This window comes from Hibiscus syriacus, unplaced genomic scaffold, assembly GCF_006381635.1.
Source record: "Hibiscus syriacus cultivar Baekdansim isolate YM2019G1 unplaced genomic scaffold, ASM638163v2 tig00110007_pilon, whole genome shotgun sequence".
Taxonomy (NCBI): Eukaryota; Viridiplantae; Streptophyta; class Magnoliopsida; order Malvales; family Malvaceae; genus Hibiscus; species Hibiscus syriacus.
In genome coordinates, this window is record NW_024062559.1 from 2,472,029 (window position 1) to 2,494,178 (window position 22,150).

A 22,150-nucleotide genomic window follows, 5' to 3' on the forward strand; every position below is an offset into this window, starting at 1 on the left:
AAATCACCTATTTACTCCTCAGTCATTGAGGTTACTTAGTTCGTTTAGTAAGCAAGTCTATCTCGGTTACTTTAGAGTTTTCCAGAATAATTCAGACATTTCTGAATTTCAAATACATGTTGTACTTCCTTTCAGTTCAATTTAGTCATATAATAAAGTCATTATGGTATTCGTGGTTGATTTGTCTCACGAATACCCACTTATTAGTACTGTATGCGCTCTATAGTTGAGCTGAGCCAAGTACTTCCAGAATTATCATTGCTCCAAATTTGAGAAGACGAACAAACATTCAAGTGGTAACTATATCATTCAGGTAATGATATAGCACTAGCGTTGGTTGATCACTTAAGTTGCATTCCATAATTTTTACTGGTAGCACAACATCCATGTTTATTTTGATTTCTTAATTAATCCAAGACATTTACTTATTATAGGTCATAAGGGTGTTTTGGTCATTTCACAGATCCATTGTATTACAATCATTTCCGTCTATCCGATCTTATTATTAAATTTAAACTTATCATTTACTTCAATCCTTTCAAACAATTCTGACAAAAGAGCATCATTGATAAATCATTCTTCAGGTATTTACTTATAACTCCGATATTTTCGGGTTAAGTGTCTTCTCAGATTTTACAAACGGAATATCATGAATTTTTCTGCACAAAGACAAGATCTTAACAATTAAATTCATACTTAATCGAGTTAAGTACAAATCCTCAAAGTATTTTCTCCTTCAAGGTCAACTCAGATTATTTTACCTCTCAAGGCATTTTCGTAATTTCTTAATCAGATAATTTTCGATATTAGCTCTTAACGAAAATAATTATAATTTAAAGATCCTATGGTCAATTGCTTTCCCGAACATTCTCTGATCTTTAAATTATTCCTTAACAAACTTCTAGCATATTGCGCAAACCCTTTTTGGCGTTAAAACCAGTTATCCAAATTTTCTAAACAAAATCATTATTTCTTATGCACATCTATAATTATATCGGATCAATATATCTTTTCAGAGTTATTAACCAACTTCCAGGGATAATTCTTGTTATCCTACAACATAAGGGTATTTTCATAATTTTTCACTACGGAGTATTCTCATAATTTCATCATCCAAGTACTTTTATAGAGATAAATTATAATTCACATAGTTAGGACTAATTCCTTTATCACTCAATCATAGAACTTGTAATTCAAGAGAGTCTTAACTAATTTATCACTTAAATTGTATTCGGTTCGAATCCATCCATAATCAAACAGACATGATAGACCAATCATATATATGTCCATGTATTTATCCATTATCAACATGTTCCATAAAGCATAAAGAGGTAGTAAAGCATTACCTCGATTTTTCGTGCCATATTGGTCGACCATTTAAATTTCATTCGAACGTCCTTGATCTTTGATTCAACTTCCAATATTTTCCTCTCGATCCAGACCATCAAAATTACTAACTCGTATCCAAATAATTTCCTCGCCATAAAGATAGCTTATTAGAATTTAAATAATAATTTGGAAACCCCATTAGTATAATCGAATACTTGTGGGGTTACTTTAATAATTAATCATTAAAATTAGGGACTGAACCGAATTAATTTGCACTATTGAGCCACAAACAAAACTAATGGAAACTAGGAGACAAGTTCAAGTTCTTACCAAACATGGAGGACTCATGATTGTGATTTTTCCACTTTATTTTTCTAGACACCACCCAAGTGATTTTTCATGTTGGAATCATAAACTCATTTTTTTTGTAAATTCCTGTGAAGCAAAGTTTATGCCGCCACCAATCGTATCTCCTGTTTTATATGTTAGACCAAAAGCATCTCCCTTTGCTTGCCCAAGATAGAGCCTACCATCATCCCCATGATACCCGCAATTATTTACTTCCCACCCCGATTGTCTGCGCATCTTGAAGCCTTCACTGGTGAATACAATAGCAGTTTGACCCTTGACTCCAACGTCCTTCAAATAAATCTCGAAGTGATAATCCAGACACTTTACAGGAATCGGGTTATTGCCTTGAACCACACCGACATCATGGCCATGGAGGCTTACGGCAGTATACTTCATCGACAACTTATCAGGCGCCACCACCAAGAACCCTGCCATGCTATTAATCGTGTTGAGCTTAGTCGGTACCACCTCCTCATCCTCTTCCATCCCCACCGGAGCCTTAGACGAGTCGATCCGAGCCAGCTCCAAGAAGTATAAACCGAGATCTTGGCTTAAGCTATCGAAACTGTTGTTGATTCCGTTGTTGCACTGGCTGGAGTTCATTTTTACCAAAGATATCTAAAAAGGAAACTCCAAAATTTTGTTTTAAGATATCCTTTTGTTCTTTGGGTTTTATTTTTAAAGTTTCGGTCTTTCCTGGAAGAAAAATGATTTTTCCTACAATTATTGAAATAGATAATATAAAATATGGTTGGTGGAGGTTGAGGTGCAGTCTGGGGAGGGTAAACAAAAGATCCAATGTATTTTAGTTCAAATTTCTCCATCCTGATTTCAGCCTTGATCAAATATTGAGACACGTGTCTGATTTAAAGCCTATGTATTAATCCTAATGGTTATTATTATTTATTCCTTAAAAACATCACGTCCCACCCTTAACTAAGCTACAGATGCGTTGAAAGTTAACACAAGTGGAAATTTTGATTACAAAAATACATGTTGAAGAAATGTCCCTCAACTACACGAGCTTGTTTAAACAAACTCTAACATTTTTTTATTTAGTTAAGCTTTTTAGCCTTTTATTTATATACAAGAAAACCTTTCATTTTAATCCAAAGAGGGGTTAATTTACACATAAAGTCCCTTAATTCCACTTAACATTTCTAGTTAATCCAACTTTACGATTTTACAATTAAATCCTTAATTTCTTCCAAAATACCACTTTAAAATTAATACTAAAAAATTATAAAATTTAGCCCCTAAATTGGGGTGTGACAATTCTCCCCTCCTTAAAAGAATTTCGTCCTCGAAATTCATTCATGTCTCATAATTGCATAAATGAAATTTCCATCAGTTCTTTCATATCTTTCATGTAGCTCTTATAGAAATACAGATCCTCAATTAATCTTTAACCAGTTGATTATACATTCTTATCAGAACTCTTCCTCATTTCAATAAAAGAATCCGAACGAAAATTTCCTTGAGTAATCAATTCACTCTTGGTTACGAAAATAGGCTCATGGAGTTGTAACATATCCAAATTTTATTTCCAGTGTCAAGTCAGAATTTCTCAGATGAATAACTCTCACATGGTTCGTGAGGTACTTTACAGCGTTTAGACAGATGATAATGGTATTCCTTTTTGTACAACTATAGCCTTAACGGATAGAAACTTCGGTTTACTAGTTATAGATAGGTACTCAGCCTTGGAGTTCCGACTCAGAGAGGTACGATTGTAGTCTAGGGGCATGTACTGATCAGACATATTTTGACATTCGACCGGCCGGTATATCTTGAAAACTTTTGATTCAAACCATGGCTCTGATACCACTAAATGTAACCCCCTCAGACCGATGCGAGTAGCCCGATCCGATCTGGAGTGTCACATTAGGGCCACCGGAGCGACCCACTGTAAAAATAGCAGAAAATTTAAAACTTTTCTTAAAACATGTAAAATCATAAATGATTTATTATTATTCAGAAATAAAATAGGTTTTTCAAACTCAAATATAAATCAAAATACAATTACATGCCCCCTAATCATAAGTACCATACTCTGCAACCACGCCGGAAGAACTCCCTTACTGAAGTCGATAGATGCACTGGTACAATTGTTTTAACCTGAAAAGGTGAGTAATAGAGTGAGCTTTGGAAAGCTAAGTAATACAGAACTACCAGATGATGCTACATGACATGTATATAAATGGAAAGCCATATAATTTCCTTATTGAATCATATGTATACCAGCTTGTAGAATAATTTGGGGTTCCCTTAGAAGTTCATCGAGTAGAAGCCATGAATCTCAGTTCATAAGAAACCTTTCAAAGTATGACATTTTCAGGAGATCGAATAGGATGTCTAGTGTGTTCCAACAGTATAATAAAATCATAATAGGTACAAATCATAGTCCAGTAAATCTCACAATTTCGTAAAAGAGTTTAACTTTTGAAAATCATAGTTTAAACCCTTTTCTGGTACACCATTAGTAGTTCCCAAAAATTATTTTCCATATAGCTTACTTTATGCACATAGCAAAAAGAAAGCCGACTTAAGGATAGGTTATGAAGCTTGTATCCTTAAGCCCAAGTCAATAAGTCCATATAGCTTACCCTAAGCACACAGCAAAGGAAAGCCGACCTAATGAAACATCTTGGGGCCCTCAAGAGTCACATTAGGCCCATTTAGCTTGATCAGAGCTATTCCATCGTAATTTAATTCCAAAATTCAATTGCACCGTGACATAAATTCCATAAATCCAAAAACATGGTAATCATATACCATTTCAAAACAAAAATTAGATAGCAACCATATTCCATTAATTGGCACATTAAATTGGTGCATCCATAAAACAATAACCAATGAATTCGGTGTACCACATATTAAAACCAATAAAACAGTTCAGTAATAAGTAGTGAACACACTAGAGAATCCAAGTATTTTCAGAGGCCATTGTAGTTATCATTTTGGATAACATGAAACTTATGAAATTTGATCGAATTCCAGGAATAAGGTCCTATTGAGGAGAATCGATTACTAACCGATCTAGCCAGACATTTAAGGTTGATACATTAGAATCCCACTATATTTTCGTGTGCATTAGGAAAACGTTCAGGAACCTTTATACATAATAATTCTAAATTCAGATTTACTGTGAGTGATTCCATTACCCAAACAATCAAGGGTATTCAGGAATATACTTTGAATTCATAGGATTTTAGCCCAATTGAACCAAATGAGATATTCAGAATCTTTTCCTTCTGCGTTACTTGTTTTTTTTCTTTCAAACATGATCGAAGTGATTTTAGATGAAATATAGAATCGATGATTCAAGTCATTTACAATCTATGACTATCGATCATATTATCAAACAACTCGAGTTACACAACTCTCAAACTGATGCATGTCAACAAGTCAATTCATTATCCTTCCAGTGTATTCACGCTTTAATAACATAATGCAGATCCATAGATCATCCCCATAATCATCACTGAATAAATCTTCCAACGATCTTTATTTCATTTCCACGTTTCAATAATGTCAGGAAATACTAACGTACTTGATCCATGGCTCATAACCCATAATGACAATTCATCATGTAAGTTCAACAGTGTTTCCAAACTCATCAAATCACCTATTTACTCCTCAGTCATTGAGGTTACTTAGTTCGTTTAGTAAGCAAGTCTATCTCGGTTACTTTAGAGTTTTCCAGAATAATTCAGACATTTCTGAATTTCAAATACATGTTGTACTTCCTTTCAGTTCAATTTAGTCATATAATAAAGTCATTCTGGTATTCGTGGTTGATTTGTCTCACGAATACCCACTTATTAGTACTGTATACGCTCTATAGTTGAGCTGAGCCAAGTACTTCCAGAATTATCATCGCTCCAAATTTGAGAAGACGAACAAACATTCAAGTGGTAACTATATCATTCAGGTAATTATATAGCACTAGCGTTGGTTGATCACTTAAGTTGCATTCCATAATTTTTACTGGTAGCACAACATCCATGTTTATTTGGATTTCTTAATTAATCCAAGACATTTACTTATTATAGGTCATAAGGGTATTTTGGTCATTTCACAGATCCATTGTATTACAATCATTTCCGTCTATCCGATCTTATTATTAAATTTAAACTTATCATTTACTTCAATCCTTTCAAACAATTCTGACAAAAGAGCATCATTGATAAATCATTCTTCAGGTATTTACTTATAACTCCGATATTTTCGGGTCAAGTGTCTTCTTAGATTTTACAAACGGAATATCATGAATTTTTCTGCACAAAGACAAGATCTTAACTATTAAATTCGTACTTAATCGAGTTAAGTACAAATCCTCAAAGTATTTTCTCCTTCAGGGTCAACTCGGATTATTTTACCTCTCAAGGCATTTTCGTAATTTCTTAATCAGATAATTTTCGATATTAGCTCTTAACGAAAATAATTATAATTTAAAGATCCTATGGTCAATTGCTTTCCCGAACATTCTCTGATCTTTAAATTATTCCTTAACAAACTTCTAGCATATTGCGCAAACCCTTTTTGGCGTTAAAACCAGTTATCCAAATTTTCTAAACAAAATCATTATTTCTTTTGTACATCTATAATTATATCGGATCAATATATCTTTTCAAAGTTATTAACCAACTTCCAAGGATAATTCTTGTTATCCTACAACATAAGGGTATTTTCATAATTTTTCACTACGGAGTATTCTCATAATTTCATCATCCAAGTACTTTTATAGAGATAAATTATAATTCACATAGTCAGGATTAATTCCTTTATCACTCAATCATAGAACTTGTAATTCAAGAGAGTCTTAACTAATTTATCACTTAAATTGTATTCGGTTCGAATCCATCCATAATCAAACAGACATGATAGACCAATCATATATATGTCCATGTATTTATCCATTATCAACATGTTCCATAAAGCATAAAGAGGTAGTAAAGTATTACCTCGATTTTTCGTGCCATATTGGTCGACCATTTAAATTTCATTCGAACGTCCTTGATCTTTGATTCAACTTCCAATATTTTCCTCTCGATCCAGACCATCAAAATTACTAACTCGTATCCAAATAATTTCCTCGCCATAAAGATAGCTTATTAGAATTTAAATAATAATTTGGAAACCCCATTAGTATAATTGAATACTTGTGGGGTTACTTTAATAATTAATCATTAAAATTAGGGACTGAACCGAATTAATTTGCACTATTGAGCCACAAACAAAACTAATGGAAACTAGGAGACAAGTTCAAGTTCTTACCGAACATGGAGGACTCATGATTGTGATTTTTCCACTTTATTTTTCTAGACACCACCCAAGTGATTTTTCATGTTGGAGTCATAAACTCATTTTTTTTGTAAATACCTGTGAAGCAAAGTTTATGCCGCCACCAATCGTATCTCCTGTTTTATATGTTAGACCAAAAGCATCTCCCTTTGCTTGCCCATGATAGAGCCTACTATCATCCCCATGATACCCGCAATTGTTTACTTCCCACCCCGATTGTCTGCGCATCTTGAAGCCTTCACTGGTGAATACAATAGCAGTTTGACCCTTGACTCCAACGTCCTTCAAATAAATCTCGAAGTGATAATCCAGACACTTTACAAGAATCGGGTTATTGCCTTGAACCACACCGACATCATGGCCATGGAGGCTTACGGCAGTATACTTCATCGACAACTTATCAGGCGCCACCACCAAGAACCCTGCCATGCTATTAATCGTGTTGAGCTCAGTCGGTACCACCTCTTCATCCTCTTCCATCTCCACCGGAGCCTTAGACGAGTCGATCCGAGCCAGCTCCAAGGAGTATAAACCGAGATCTTGGCTTAAGCTATCGAAACTGTTGTTGATTCCGTTGTTGCACTGGATGGAGTTCATTTTTACCAAAGATATCTAAAAAGGAAACTCCAAAATTTCGTTTTAAGATATCCTTTTGTTCCTTGGGTTTTATTTTTAAAGTTTCGGTCTTTCCTGGAAGAAAAATGATTTTTCCTACAATTATTGAAATAGATAATATAAAATATGGTTGGTGGAGGTTGAGGTGCAGTCTAGGGAGGGTAAACAAAAGATCCAACGTATTTTATTTCAAATGTCTCCATCCTGATTTCAGCCTTGATCAAATATTGAGACACATGTCTGATTTAAAGCCTATGTATTAATCCTAATGTTTATTATTATTTCTTCCTTAAAAACATCACGTCCCACCCTTAACTAAGCTACAGATGCGTTGAAAGTTAACACAAGTGGAAATTTTGATTACAAAAATACATGTTGAAGAAATGTCCCTCAACTACACGAGCTTGTTTAAACAAACTCTAACATTTTTTTTATTTAGTTAAGCTTTTTAGCCTTTTATTTATATACAAGAAAACCTTTCATTTTAATCCAAAGAGGGGTTAATTTACACATAAAGTCCCTTAATTCCACTCAACATTTCTAGTTAATCCAACTTTTTTATTTTACAATTAAATCCTTAATTTCTTCCAAAATACCACTTTAAAATTAATACTAAAAAATTATAAAATTTAGCCCCTAAATTGGAGTGTGACAGTTTAAGCACCGAAACAGAAAAAAGTAATAGTTTAAGTACTAAATGTGTCATTTTTATCTCTCATTTTGTGCTATTGCCATTGCGTTGTTGTGGTCAATAAATGCCTCTTAAAGTCCTCGTTTTAGTGTTGTCGAATGATTTTTGATCCAATCCTTGTTGCCTTCTAGAATCGGTAAACACATAGAGCTATGTAGCCTTCACCATGACTCGACCTTGGTAAGAGACCATTGTCTCCTTTGGTTCCTTTCCCTAGCGTTTTTCCTCTTTTTCACTGAGTTTTACTAACCTGCTATTTTCATAACCTTGCATCTTTTAGAACCCCCTTAGCCACCATTGTTTGTTACACCACCCACAAACCCAGAAACACCCCAATCACTATTTGGAATAGTATGAGAACCCCTAATGCTAGATAGGTCAAGACTAGCCCACTAATAAGCTTGCCAATTGACCCAATGAGTCTACCCAACCTTACTTCAACCCCTGGTACATTTGTCAGAACTGAATGTTGGTGGACCAAAATCGGGACCACCAAGTTGAGGCATAGCCTAGTTGATCCGAATCAGATTACTGATCGAATTGGACTAGTGACCAAATTGGATCGTTGACTAAACTGACTATTGATCGACCCAATTTGACTTGACTCGGTTTGATCAAATCAATTTGACTTGACCCAATTTGATTGACCCATTGACTAGATATTTGGACCTGACACTTTGACTGTTGACCCATTGACCATCGACATTGACTTTTTCAAAAGGACTTTGACTTGACATTTTTTATCTCATGATTCCATTCCGCAGTCTATTTTAACCTAATTCTAATAAGTTAAGCTATTTTTCCATGTTTAACATCTGAATTAAGTCATTTACCTTATTTTTAATATGTAATATGCCATTATTGATGTAATCCTTTGTTTTTTTTTAATCTTCTCTGAGGATTATGCGGCCTTTGAGAGTTAAGCTTAAAGGCCATGGATTATTAAGTCAAATATACCTAAGTAACTATTCTGACTCTGATCATGTTTTATCAAACGTGTTTGAGAACTAATATATAAAGGATCACTGCTTCATATTATGAGTACCTATAAATGCTTAATTAGGTGTGTGTCTCACCCTTATGCTAAATTTATTTGTGTATTGTGTAAGATGATTGTTGAATCCCGCTGCTTGTAGTGTTAATATGTAAGTATGATTGATTTGATATAATATTACGTGTATGGTTGAACAATATATCTCATTATTCATTTAATACCACATTTTTTCATTTGAAAAGTTGTGTAAACACATACATCAAATACTTGAATCTCCTTTTATTGACACAAAAAGACTGATGGAGTCCAAATGTGTCCCTATAAAAGTGTAGCATAAGCTAACAGTCTCCAACACACCAATCATGTCCCCAAGGAATAGAGCTAAAGCATCATCTTCCAATTATCTGTCCTATATACCCCATTGAGGACTCAATCACCTCAAGATTACAAAACAAAATTGAGTAGACTCAATCATATCGCAAGCCAACTATATCTAATTATCTCAAGAGGAACAATATACAAATGAACCCATTGTACATGTGGAAATTTATTTTTTATGCACACTTTTCAGATTTGATTGTCATGTCCACAATCTTTAACACATTCTTATATCATATTTTCATAATCAAAATAATTCATTAATGAGTGCATGTAACACCCTCTTCCTGTATTTGTCATCGAAAACAAGTCAGAGATGTCACATTAAATTTATAAATTTTCCATATAAAAACCAGTAATTTTTTTTCTTTAAAACTATTATTGCTTAACAATAAACCATAATTTCATTTCATCACATAAAACACATTTCTAATTATTCGATATTCAAGCTAAGTCCATTTTCAGGCAGCAACCTACAGTTCATAAGTACAAAGTGTAACCAGTATAATTGCCTAAAAACTGCTTAAACTAAAATTCATTCGAGTACTGATTTAATATAGTTTTACCATATTGTTAACCTACCATCCATATTTAACTAAAAATACATTAATAAGACTATTTACCCAACACTCTAACTAATATCCATCGTTATAAGCATAAAATAGTTTATAACTTATTCTAAATTATGCTGAGCAAAGTTTATACCAAATACTTATAGCACATACATGCCAACTAGAAAAATCAATTAAATAAGATGGATGTCATTACTGATATTGTTGACTTGCTTCTTGATAGGTAAGATGCTAAACACTCCTTACTCTAATCTTTGCTCTTTACCTACGCATGAAAATCATCACACGCTAAGTATACACTTAGTGAGACATAATCAATTATACAAAGTAAAACATATCGATGATATAAAATAAAGCATAATGAAAATACAAAAATATCATATGAAATTATAGGAACATATAAAATGAACTTATACAAAAGACATTTTCAATTCAAAGATACTTGAATTCATCAAGTCATTTATAAAGCATTTTATGCCAAATCATTTATAATAAATGGAGAGTTTAACTTTCAAACTTATCTGTTATCACCTGCACTTTTTGATTTCCTTTATGTCATATCCCAATGTATATAAATGAGAATGTAAGGTACACGTCACATAGTATGCACATATTACAATTTAAGTGCCAGAAAAATATACGAGTATTGTAAAACACAAACATCATGTACCGAAAATCAGGAATACCACAGTATTAATATCACATTACTATGTATTGCATTCCCTAGAGTAACATATTACCAAAATCACATTACCATGCACTTAATGCAACTGCACACAATAGTACCAAAATCACATTACTACGTGCATAATGCAATTGCTGATACTTCACCTCTATGGATGCCAACTATATCGAGGACTCTCAATGTACATAGAATGGGCATTTCCATTAATTATCACATGTTTTTCAATTATCAAAGATAACAATATATCGAACATTTCATATAATAGAACAATGGGCAGCTCCTACCCTAAATATTTCATTTCCACATAACATGAATATATCACGAAAATATCATTAATCACTTACCTTTTTGACATGTAAACATCATCTCCATCATATGATAAATATCATAATTATCATGCTAATACAATAGAGTTGACTCGTCTCAAACCTTTAAAATAACATATAACATAAAGGTAATCATAAAATGCGTGATTTACCACTCATTTCCCTATTATGGTAGCTTGCACTATCCTTAAAGAATCATTTTTCTGTATTAATCTACATACTAGAATTTAGTTCCATTTGGTCCATTTGAAACTAGATTTGAATACAAATCTAACCATATACGACACTCTTTATAGTTAAACATGTACATTTATGGTGAATTTTCAAATCCAATTTACATAATCTGTTACCCTATTTTCTGACCTATCATTGATAAAAAAAATAATATATTCTAGTACTTACTTGAAAATTAGTCTCCGTTTGTAATACACAAAACTAAATTGACATAAAAATACAATGATATTAGAGTCACTTTCTAATCATTTTTATAGAATTTATAGTGATTTTCCAAATCTATTGTTAAGATCATTAAAAACTAGGCAGATTTCATCGTTTTGCATCTTTAGCTTATTCACTAATTCTATTGATCTTCTAAATACAAATTCAACCTAAATGCATGAATCACAAAGTCACATAATATTTAAAAATCACTTCTTACCATAATAACTCAGTCACTGGCTCATCGCAAGATAATGTTACATTTAACTTACACCATAAAAATGCATGCATCAACCAAAATGTAGTCTTCCGAAATCTTTATAAGTGTTGTCATCGTTTCCTTTGTTATTCACTTCACCTTGATTGAACTTGTATGGCTCACACACATCAATTTCACAACAACTAAAATCAAATACATATTGATGTGATCCCAATTATGCGCCTTACATCATTTTCTGCAATCTCCTTGAGACCGTTTGATCGAGGCAAGTTGTTTACATTCGGGAAGCTTCTAGAAGCTTATTCGAGCTTAATATGGGAATTTCAAACCAAGTTCATATTTTCGGAAGCCTTTTTCAATCCAAAAGAAGAACCTCCACCATCATACTCAAGGCTGGAACGTGAAGAAGGAACAACCAAGTTTAAGGGAGGATTTCATCCGAATAGTTGTGCATGAATTTGCATGAGAATTTAAAAGTTTGCATAACATTCATTGCATCTAATAAGTGCATTGTTCATTTAAGCATGCATCGTATTTAAAGCATCTAGTTCATTTAGGGAAGTAGTTCAGTTATGCATATTTAGATCATTTAGTAAGCTACTTCATTCATGCATCTAGTTCATTGAATAAAGTTAGTTCATTGAATAATGTTAGTTCATTAATCAAACTAAATCTTAATTATCCCATGCATATTTACATGTTATGATTGAATAAAGTTTATCTTTGTGTTTAGGTGCATGAGGGAAGCTGAACAGTCTCAACAAATGCAATAATATCAGTCAGAATGTATTCTAATTCTGGATGTGATAAATACATTGTTGTGTCCAGAAGCCAATTGGAAATTATTCCTCTATCTCTTAGCTTTCCAACGCCTTTTGAATCACCTCAATCCGATATCGGGAGCTTGAGATATGATCGAATTACCAAAGTAAGTGTAGGCTGGAATTTTCATTACGAGAATTTCATGCATGGATGATTTGGATGAGTTTGAGCCAAGGAAGAGTCATTTCATCTTCTACCAAGAGACAAGTAATTGAAGGCTATCTTAATGCTTATATTCAAAGCAATTCAAGGATTACTTCTTTTCATCTTTTCAAGGCTGTTCATATTCTTGGAGAGACAATGCATTCAATCCTTCATAATTCACCTATTCAAGTCTTACTTATCATTCTTTGAAGGCTATTCACGTGCTACCAAAGAACAAGCAATGAAGGATGATTTTCATTTAATCACCAAATTAAGTGATAAAATCAACAAGGAATTTGAAGAGACAAGCTGATTTGGATATGTAGGATGTCCACATTCATCCTATGACTTCATTTATCCTCTTTTCTTTAATTTGCGAGCAAAGCAAGCCAGCCCAGGAGTCACCCCTCCTTTTTGGACGAATTTAAGGCTGGAATTATCTCAAATTAAAGCTTAATTCATCCATTTTCAATCTACATGGTCAGCCATCAAAGGATAAGAAGAATGACAAGTCATTTAATTGAATTAAATTGCATTTAGGTGATTGTTTTATTTTAATTGTAAAAACTCTTCTTATGGTGCCTATCAACACTATAAATAGGCACCTCCATGGCATTTGTACTTAGAACGTTTTGCATAATAAACTATTTGAAAGGTTGCTTTCATTTTAGTTCTTGGATTAGAACTCTATCGGTTCCTTGTCAGTCTTGAAGCCTTCCTACATTTCATTTTATTATAACGTTGGTTCCTAGCTCACCTATAGCTAGTGGGTCACGTTCCATCCTCTTCCAACTCGATTCCATCATATTAAATTGTTGGTTCTTAGGTATATATATCTAACGGTTCACAATCCATTTCCTTGAGATTCTTCATACTACAAACCAACTCCCTACTATCTTCACCAACCTTTTCATCCTTTATTTTCCTTAACCACAACCATCACTCTTCCTACGCTGCTAATCCATTTCAACATATCTTTCATCTTTGCATTTCCATATTTTATTTATCTATTTCTATTTTACAACGTTGTTTGTGAATTTCATATTACATTCAAAGTATTGTAAAGTTCTTACTAGAGTCACGATCGAGCATTCACATATATAACTCGAATCTCATAATCTAGATCATATCACATATGTTAGAGTCTATTCTAACCATGCACACAAATATAAATAATTTTGCTAAAAAAACATTTCAATGCTCATTCAAAACTAATTATCCTTCATACACTTCAAATCAACCTTGAATGCCAAAATTTCTCTAAAACCTTAATTTTCTCTCTTAGGATTTCAAGGACTAAATTATGGGTTTTCACATTTCAAATCCAAATTTAATAAATTTTCCATCAAAATGAAGCTTAGGTGATGAAAAATAACGTGAACACTTCAATTTTATCAAAACCCTAAATCCTTTATTGAAAACCCCAATTATCAAATATATCATGGTGTGTTCATACTTGAATTTTTCTTTAAACAACATTCTAAATCTTGTAAAACAATTAATCCTTCATGAGAAACATTAAAACATGCTTGAATAATTTTCCCCTAATTTTCTTCTTCATGACCGAACCTTGTATATCAACTTATCCATGATATTCATCTTAATTCAAGCATGGAAAAGATATATAAGCAACTAATCCTTTAAAATCAAACCTTGATTCAATTTAATCCATAAATCCTAATGTTTCTTTATTCCAATTTCATAGTAGATAATAACCAAAACCATATTTTTTTAGTACCAAATTGAAGAGAATTCAAAGAAGAAGAAAAATTGGTTTTCATGTCTAAGCCCTAATTCCAAATCAAAAAGCATGAAAATCAAATTAAAGACTTACCTTAGGTTTCCATGGAGCTCATGGCAATATAAAGAAAGGATGAGAAAATTCTTGAATTTTATTTTTCCTTTCATTTTAATCCTTTTAGATTTTAATAACTTAAAATGAATTAAAAATTCATTTTAATCCAAATTACCATTGCACCCTTAAAATCCAATGATAAAAAATGGGTCAAATGTCAAAATCTTCATCCAAGAGCTAGGATTAATTCATCGAGTTATTAGTTACGGACTTTGCCCTTGTAAAATTCCATATTCATAGTCTTGCCATTTTTCATCTAGCAGCTTGTATTTAACATGGAAAATCAACTCAAATCCAATGGTCCATATTAAATATTATCATTTTAAGGTATGGCAATGACATTATTTACCTTGCCTTATCATCTAATAGAATATCTCAAATATTTGATTTGATCTAATTATTTAAATTTTTCTCAAACTTTAAATCTTTATAGCATTTAACACAAATTCCGTATGAAAAATTCAGGTAACATGAAAAAGTCATTCTTGGGGGTAAACTATTCATTCACGTGATAAAAATACATATTTATAAAATTACCCTTTTGGTCCCTAAACATTTCTCAAATTTATACTTTGGTTACCAAACTTTTTATTTATTCATTTTGGTCACTAACTAGTTTTTTGGGGTATTACAATTCACCTCCTAAGAAAAATCCGTCCTCAAATTTTGTACGTACTTGATTGATATAGAAGAGGATATTGCTTTATCATCACTTTCTCGTTTTTCCCAAGTAGCTTCTTCAACTTTATGATTCCTTCAAAGTACTCTAACAAGTGGAATCGTCTTGTTCCAAAATTCTTTGACTCCACATGCTAGAATATTTATTATTCCTTCTTCATAAGTCAAGTCTAGTTGGATTTCAATATCTTTCGGAGTGATCACATGGGAAGGATTCAAACGATACCTTTTAAGCATCGATACATAAAAAACATTGTGAATCTTATCCATCTCTAGAGGAAAAACTAATTGATATGCCACTTGGCCAACTCTTTTCACAATCTCATAAAGATCAATAAATCTTGGACTTAGTTTCCCTGTTCATCCAAAGCATAGCACCATTTTAACAAGATGATACTTAAGAAATACTTTTTCACCAACTTGATATTCAATATCTTTCCTCTTTAGATATGAATAAAACTTTTATTAATCAACAACACTTTTAAGATTATCTTAAATTATCTTCACTTTACCTTTGACATCTTTGATCTACTCACGATTGATAATATCATTATTCTTAATATGAAACCAATTAATCTTTTTTACTGATCGTCTTCTTTCAGAATGTGCCCCGATATCAATGTAGTAGTATGTCTTGTGTCCTTCTAAAGACAAATCTTGTTATCTGAGGAGAAATCATGTCCATCATGTCTTTTGATTCCTTTTATTCACTTTGAACATTTAAAAATAAGGGTTCTCTCAATAATAAAGTATGTGGTCTTTTATTTTATTTTTCTATTAGAGTGGTTGCTTTGAGGTTTTTACTGGTTCAAGTTGACGAATATTTGTTCCCATGATATGTTTTATCCCAAAAACAAATTTCTTCTCAAGATAATATCCCCTTGTCATTATCTTTTTTCCCTTATTCTCTTGATGCTTATTTGATTCAAATCTGGTCACTTTAACATAAACTTAATTTTTTCTCTTCTTATCGTCTTATCATCTTATCGTCCTTTAAGTGTTGAAATTCTTTTTCTTGAATGGTCTTTTCCTTGTACCAAACTTGATAACATTCTAAAGATTAACCAAAGAGTCAAATGAACATTTTTTTTCTTTAAGGGCTCTTTTTGAACACCACTATGAGCTTTAAAGGCTTTTTTGAACATCATTATGAACTTTTTTTATCGTTGACCTTTGGTCCCTTTAAAGGCTTTTTCGATCAAGATTATGAGCTTTAATTGGACAAATGCATTCTTACTTCTATGCTTGCTCATTTTGTCTTCTTCTTAAGGTGACCATTTGCTTCTTTGTTTGTTATTGAGGCTAACATAATCTGCTGATGTCACAATGATGTGTGAGTTTTGTTCTTGAATCTTTTAATCTCTTGAAAAATTAAAGCATTTTTCCATTGTTTCTTTATCATTATTTTTCTTGCTTTGGACTTCACTTCTTGATCTTGCATCCATTTCTTGCCCCACTGCTTTGCATCAGACTTTGGAGCCAAAATGAACCTTGTTAGCTTCAAGGACTTCCTTTTATTGCAAATGAAGTGTTATTCTTGGAAAAAAAATTTCCTTAAAATTTTGAATGAATTAATGAATTTTGAAAAAAAAAATGTTGCCCTTATTTTAATCTTAAAATTAAAATAAATTATTAATTTAATGACTATCAAATAAATCAATCGCTTTTTTATTTTTATTTTTCAAAATTTATAGCTATTTGTAAAGTGTTAAGATCAATGGGTTGGTTTTGGGTTGACTTATTAAATTGCCTAAGGTTTCAATCATCAAGATATCATTCCTTTCTCGATCCTTGTGAGCATTGTCATATACCCCTATATCTCAGCTTGGTATTCTAATTGGATGCAAATAAAATGACGTAACTAGCATATTAAATTGCTAGACCTTTTAGAGCACTTTTATTTTGGTTCTCTAAAATCTTCCATTTGTTCAAGCTTTATAGACTCCTCTAATAGAGGTAGTGCACAAATATCGGTCTAAAATAGAATTCTCGAGTGCTTATGTGTAGTCGTAATAGGTGTTTATCAACTCCGTTAGTCTATCTTCCACCGAAACTCATTATTAATTTAAACCTTAGACTTTGTGGTTATTTCATTCACTATGTTGTTCTTACATTTATTTGTTTTGTTTTTCTTATTTTTTTTTCATTTTTTTCATGATTTACATATGTGTGAGTATATTAAATTTACCTTAACCTTATGTGTATTCAACTTCAAGATTTCTTAAGCTCATCAAAAGGAACCTCTTAGAGTCTACATGTTGTTGAAGGTCAGAAAATTGCATCCTTAGAGTTCAATTTGGAAGTAACTGACCTGAACTAAATTCAACTACTCCACTATTACATTTGTGAAGATTACAATCATGACTGAATGCACTTAATAGAAATTTTTTCTAATCAATCATGCAATTTCATACACAAAATATTTTCATTTTGTCTGGTCCTATGCAAACATGAATGCCTTGATTGTTTCTTTGTGGATGAGAATGTCATTTTTATCCTTGTAGGAAAAAGGGTGCTATGTTTGGGAGTAACTTTCTGGAGCATGATCAAGGGTCTTTGTGTTACGAGGATTTAGAAGAGTATTTAATTATATTTTATATTCATTAAACTTTAATAAAAAGAAGCATTCATTCAATTTAATAACTTTAAAAACATTCGATAAAAGAAAGAAAGAAAGAAAGAAAAAATTCAAACAAAATATGACGCTTTCATGCAAGTGCATATGTTCCCCATGGTGGGTGGATAAAGACCTCCTTTGTTCATCCAGTAATACCCTATTACTCATGGGATGTCTAAGTGCTTGATTTAACTGGATCTAGGACCTCACTGTTTAATACCCTGCTTGCATCAAAACATCTCTGCTTCAACTTTCTAGCTCTGAACTTCCTTCTCATTTTTTATTATTTCAGATATTTTTAGGGTTACTTTTGCTAATTTTACTTCATCTTTGCTACTTTTTACTCTATATTCTTTCTTATTATTGTTGTCCACCATGTGGCCTTGTTTTAGTTTGGATATAATAGTCTATTGTGATAGGAATTTCTAACATTCGAGTCTTAATGTTTTGTTTCTCTACCTTACACTTAATTTCACATTCAAGAGGATCTTAAAAATCTCCCTTAATATCTTGATATACCTCTATGGAACACCTTGGAGATTCATCTTGATTTTTATAGTAGGCATTCTCATCGAGTCACTTCTCATACGAAGGCAATTATGGTTAGACGTAATGTGATGTAATCAGTTTGTCTTTGAGCATTTTATAGAAAAAATTTTCACATGGGAAGTGGAGTGGGACAAACTAAGAATTTAGAGATAATTTTATTCCATATGCCCTTTCTTGAGAACTTGATAATACTATCTTATGAAGAAAAGGATTTAGGGAATAGATTATGAAGGTTTAAATCTTGATTTGTAGTTTATGGCAGGCTGAAACATTGATTGTACATGCTTGGCCTTGATACTCTTTATTCTTTATAGTCTTAAGTTTATTGGTAAATGTTGAGCCTCTAAAGAGTTTAAGGTTTCCAACTTTGAAGAAAAGTAACCCTTTCGTGATGGGGTTTTTAACCTTTAATCTTAAGGAATTACAATTGTCCGAGGAATGATTAAAAACACCTAGGTTATAACCATATGAATTCTTGGTACCATGCAAACCTATTCAGTGATAAACTTTAAGCCTTTGTGAAATCGGTGTGAGAAGTTGAATCTTAAAGAGAAAATATAGTGATATAAGGTACTCCTACCTTAAATTGATTGTGGATCTAGGAAGGAATCAAAACAACCTGCATAATTGAATGGCTCAAATAGATGGCTTGGTAGTTGATGTAAAGGTGAAATGAAGGGCTTTTTATGTTATGAAGTTGGTAGCGGAAGTAGGTTGATATGGCTATGGTATGGCTTAAGAAAGAAAGGATAGTTGGTGAGGATAGTATCTTAGAAAGACCAAGGAAGAACCAGTGCTACAATGAGCAAAGACCCAACCTTACAAATCTCTCTAAGGGATGGTAACAAAGGACTTGGACCCACTATCTATAAGGAGATAGGAACCACAAGTATCAATGGAATAGAGGTTGAAGCCACAAGTAAGGATTTACTTTATAAGTCGATAAAAGTCACAAGGACTTGAGAAAAGAGAATAATCTCACTTTAAATTATATGAAAGGTGTGCTTACAATTGAATTAGACTAGCATATTTATAGTTTTTGAAGAGACATTGTCGAATGGAAACATAATGGTTCGGCTAGCCCTTATGTCTCCCTAAAATGACATAATTAATTGAATAATTAATATGAAAACATAGGCGTTGGTTCAGTTGACATGGGGAGTCTTAATCCTTGGTCGAATAATGTTTGAATCCCTTCAAGTTGGTGCCAAAGTGAATAGATAAGTGTCTTGGTCAAATGGTGAAGTCCCTTAGTGTCTGGCGCTCATAGGAGGGTCACATACATTGAACACACTTGCTAATCACATGGGCGTGCACACGGGGTTGTAGGGATTCTTGTGGTGCAGCCTTATACATGGAATGAAGGCTGGTCATATACATCTCCTTGGGCGTGTACGAGTCTTCCTTCAAGCTAGCAAGCAAGTGAGGTGTTATGATTTGTTGATCCAACTGAGTTCTCCTTGGGTCCTTAGCATCTCTTCTAGCTACCTTCAGCTGGTCACTTGGTCAAGTTTATCAATGTAGCTTCAAATAGTCCACCTAGTTGAGTTTAGCTAGCCTTGAGCTCCTCTAGCTGACTTGAGCTTCCTATTGTGTTTCTTGAGCTGCCATGATGTTTGTGAGCTAATTGTGAGCTGCATATGGATTTCAAATACTCCAAAAAGTTGCCCAATGTGTACCATGCTTCTATTTACCTTCATGTACAAAGAAAACAAGGTAAATCAAAGGTGTTGAGCTTGTATGATCCAATTACCTTGCTATTGTGGATGAATATGATCTTGTGAGCTATGAATGCAAGTCATGAGCTAAGTACATAATGATATAACATATGTAAGATTTTGTATAAGACTTAGGAGCTGAAATGAATTCAAATGAGCTAACAAATGAAAGATTAAGCATGTTGCCTATTCATGAATGCATTGAATCATGCTTAAATTAATGCTAGATTAATATAACATACTTAACATGCTGGAAATAACATTGTGCATCAATTAATATAATGATGTGGATATGCTAAGTTACTTTACTCATTAGATCACATAACTAACAACCTTAGCATGATATGCATGATTATTTCATATATGATCAAAATGATTTAAAGATAGTAAAGCATTAAGATGTTTAAGAATACTCCCTTTGCATATGGTAAGAGTGTGCTTGCATCATCCCCCTTCTTTAGGGGGATTTGTCCTCAAATTGAAGCCTTTGGTATGCTTGAAGTGTTTATCATTGTGTTCTTCCAAATGCTTAGCTTTTTGTTCTTTTTGTAAAAGAAAGTATCATTTGGACGAATGTGTTCTTCCAATAGGTACCCTTTCATAAGATCTCCTATTAGACCTTTCTTTGGAATATAAATTACCAACATATACCTTTTTGGAAGGATTTTCTTATAAGGATATCCTTGTTGGAAGTGACCTTTCATTTGGTTTTCCCTGAAAAGTGTAAAGATATGATGTTTCAAATGAAGGGATATTTACCTTTTGAAGACATGAATCATAACCCTTGATGAAGAGTTATGACTTTGAACTCCAACCATCACCATTATTCGTTAGAATCCCTTCACTTTCCAGCAACGAATCATCATACTTCTTCATGAAGAAGTTCATTTTATGTCTTGTCCACCTTTAATCTTCAATGGTGGTTTGTCATTTCGCAAGGCCTAGACACTCCTTCGCATATGCATCTAATCTTGTTGGACTTGTTTAGGCGTCAAAGGCACCAAATTTACCTTGCGTCTTTTATTCTTAAAGGAGTATTGGTTGTGATAACAATCATGAATGAACCTTTTGTCATACTGCCATGGCCTTCCAAGTAGAATGTGGTTAGCATGCATAGGGATAACATCACAAAGTACCTCATCTTTGTACCTACCAATTGAAAAAGAAATTAAGACATGTTTAGTAACATTTAATTCACCTCCTTTATTGAACCATTGGAGTTTGTGTGGAGTTGGATGCTTTAAGGTTGTCAAGCCAAGTTTATCCACCATAATAGTGATGGCTACATTTATGCAACTCCCTCCATCAATAATCATTATTCAAACCTTGTCCTTGAGTTAGCACCTTATGTGAAAAATGTTGTTTCTTTGTAGTTCCTCTTTAATTGATTGGGATTGGAGGCATCTCTTTGAAACAAGCATTTTCCACCAACAATAATCTCTTTTGGCTCTTCTTCATAGTTTACTTCTTGTTCCTCATCATGATCAGGTTCTTCAGAATCTGAGACAACATCTCCATTGTCTAGCAATATCATAGTGTTTCAGTTAGAACATTGGCTTGCAACATGTCCTTTTCCAAAGCACTTGAAACACTTGATGTCTCTGGAGCTCTAAAAAGTGTTTGTTTTTTTTTCTTCACCCTTGTTGGATTCACCCACTTGTACTGTTTTGGATCCCTCAAAATTATCCTTTACTTGGACTGGTGTTGGCTTCCATAAAGTATTAGGCTCTTGTTTCCATTTGGTGGATGAACTTGGGCTACTCCGATTGAAGACCTTCATTTTAATTTATCGTTCAATTTTCATGGCCATATGTACCATCTCCTCAATCTCTGCATAATGCTGCAATTCAACAAGGTTAAC

At 32.9% G+C, this 22,150-nt stretch overlaps 1 protein-coding gene across 1 annotated transcript; it reads right to left on the minus strand.

Moving 5' to 3' along the window:
- Positions 1 to 1,737: 1,737 nt before the first annotated feature.
- LOC120212220 (SPRY domain-containing protein 3-like) lies at positions 1,738 to 7,584 on the minus strand. Its single transcript, XM_039210605.1, has 2 exons — positions 7,066 to 7,584; positions 1,738 to 2,298 (listed from the first exon to the last, which is right to left on the minus strand). Exons 1-2 carry the CDS (start codon positions 7,582 to 7,584, stop codon positions 1,738 to 1,740), a joined length of 1,080 nt encoding a protein of 359 aa, XP_039066536.1.
- Positions 7,585 to 22,150: the final 14,566 nt, after the last annotated feature.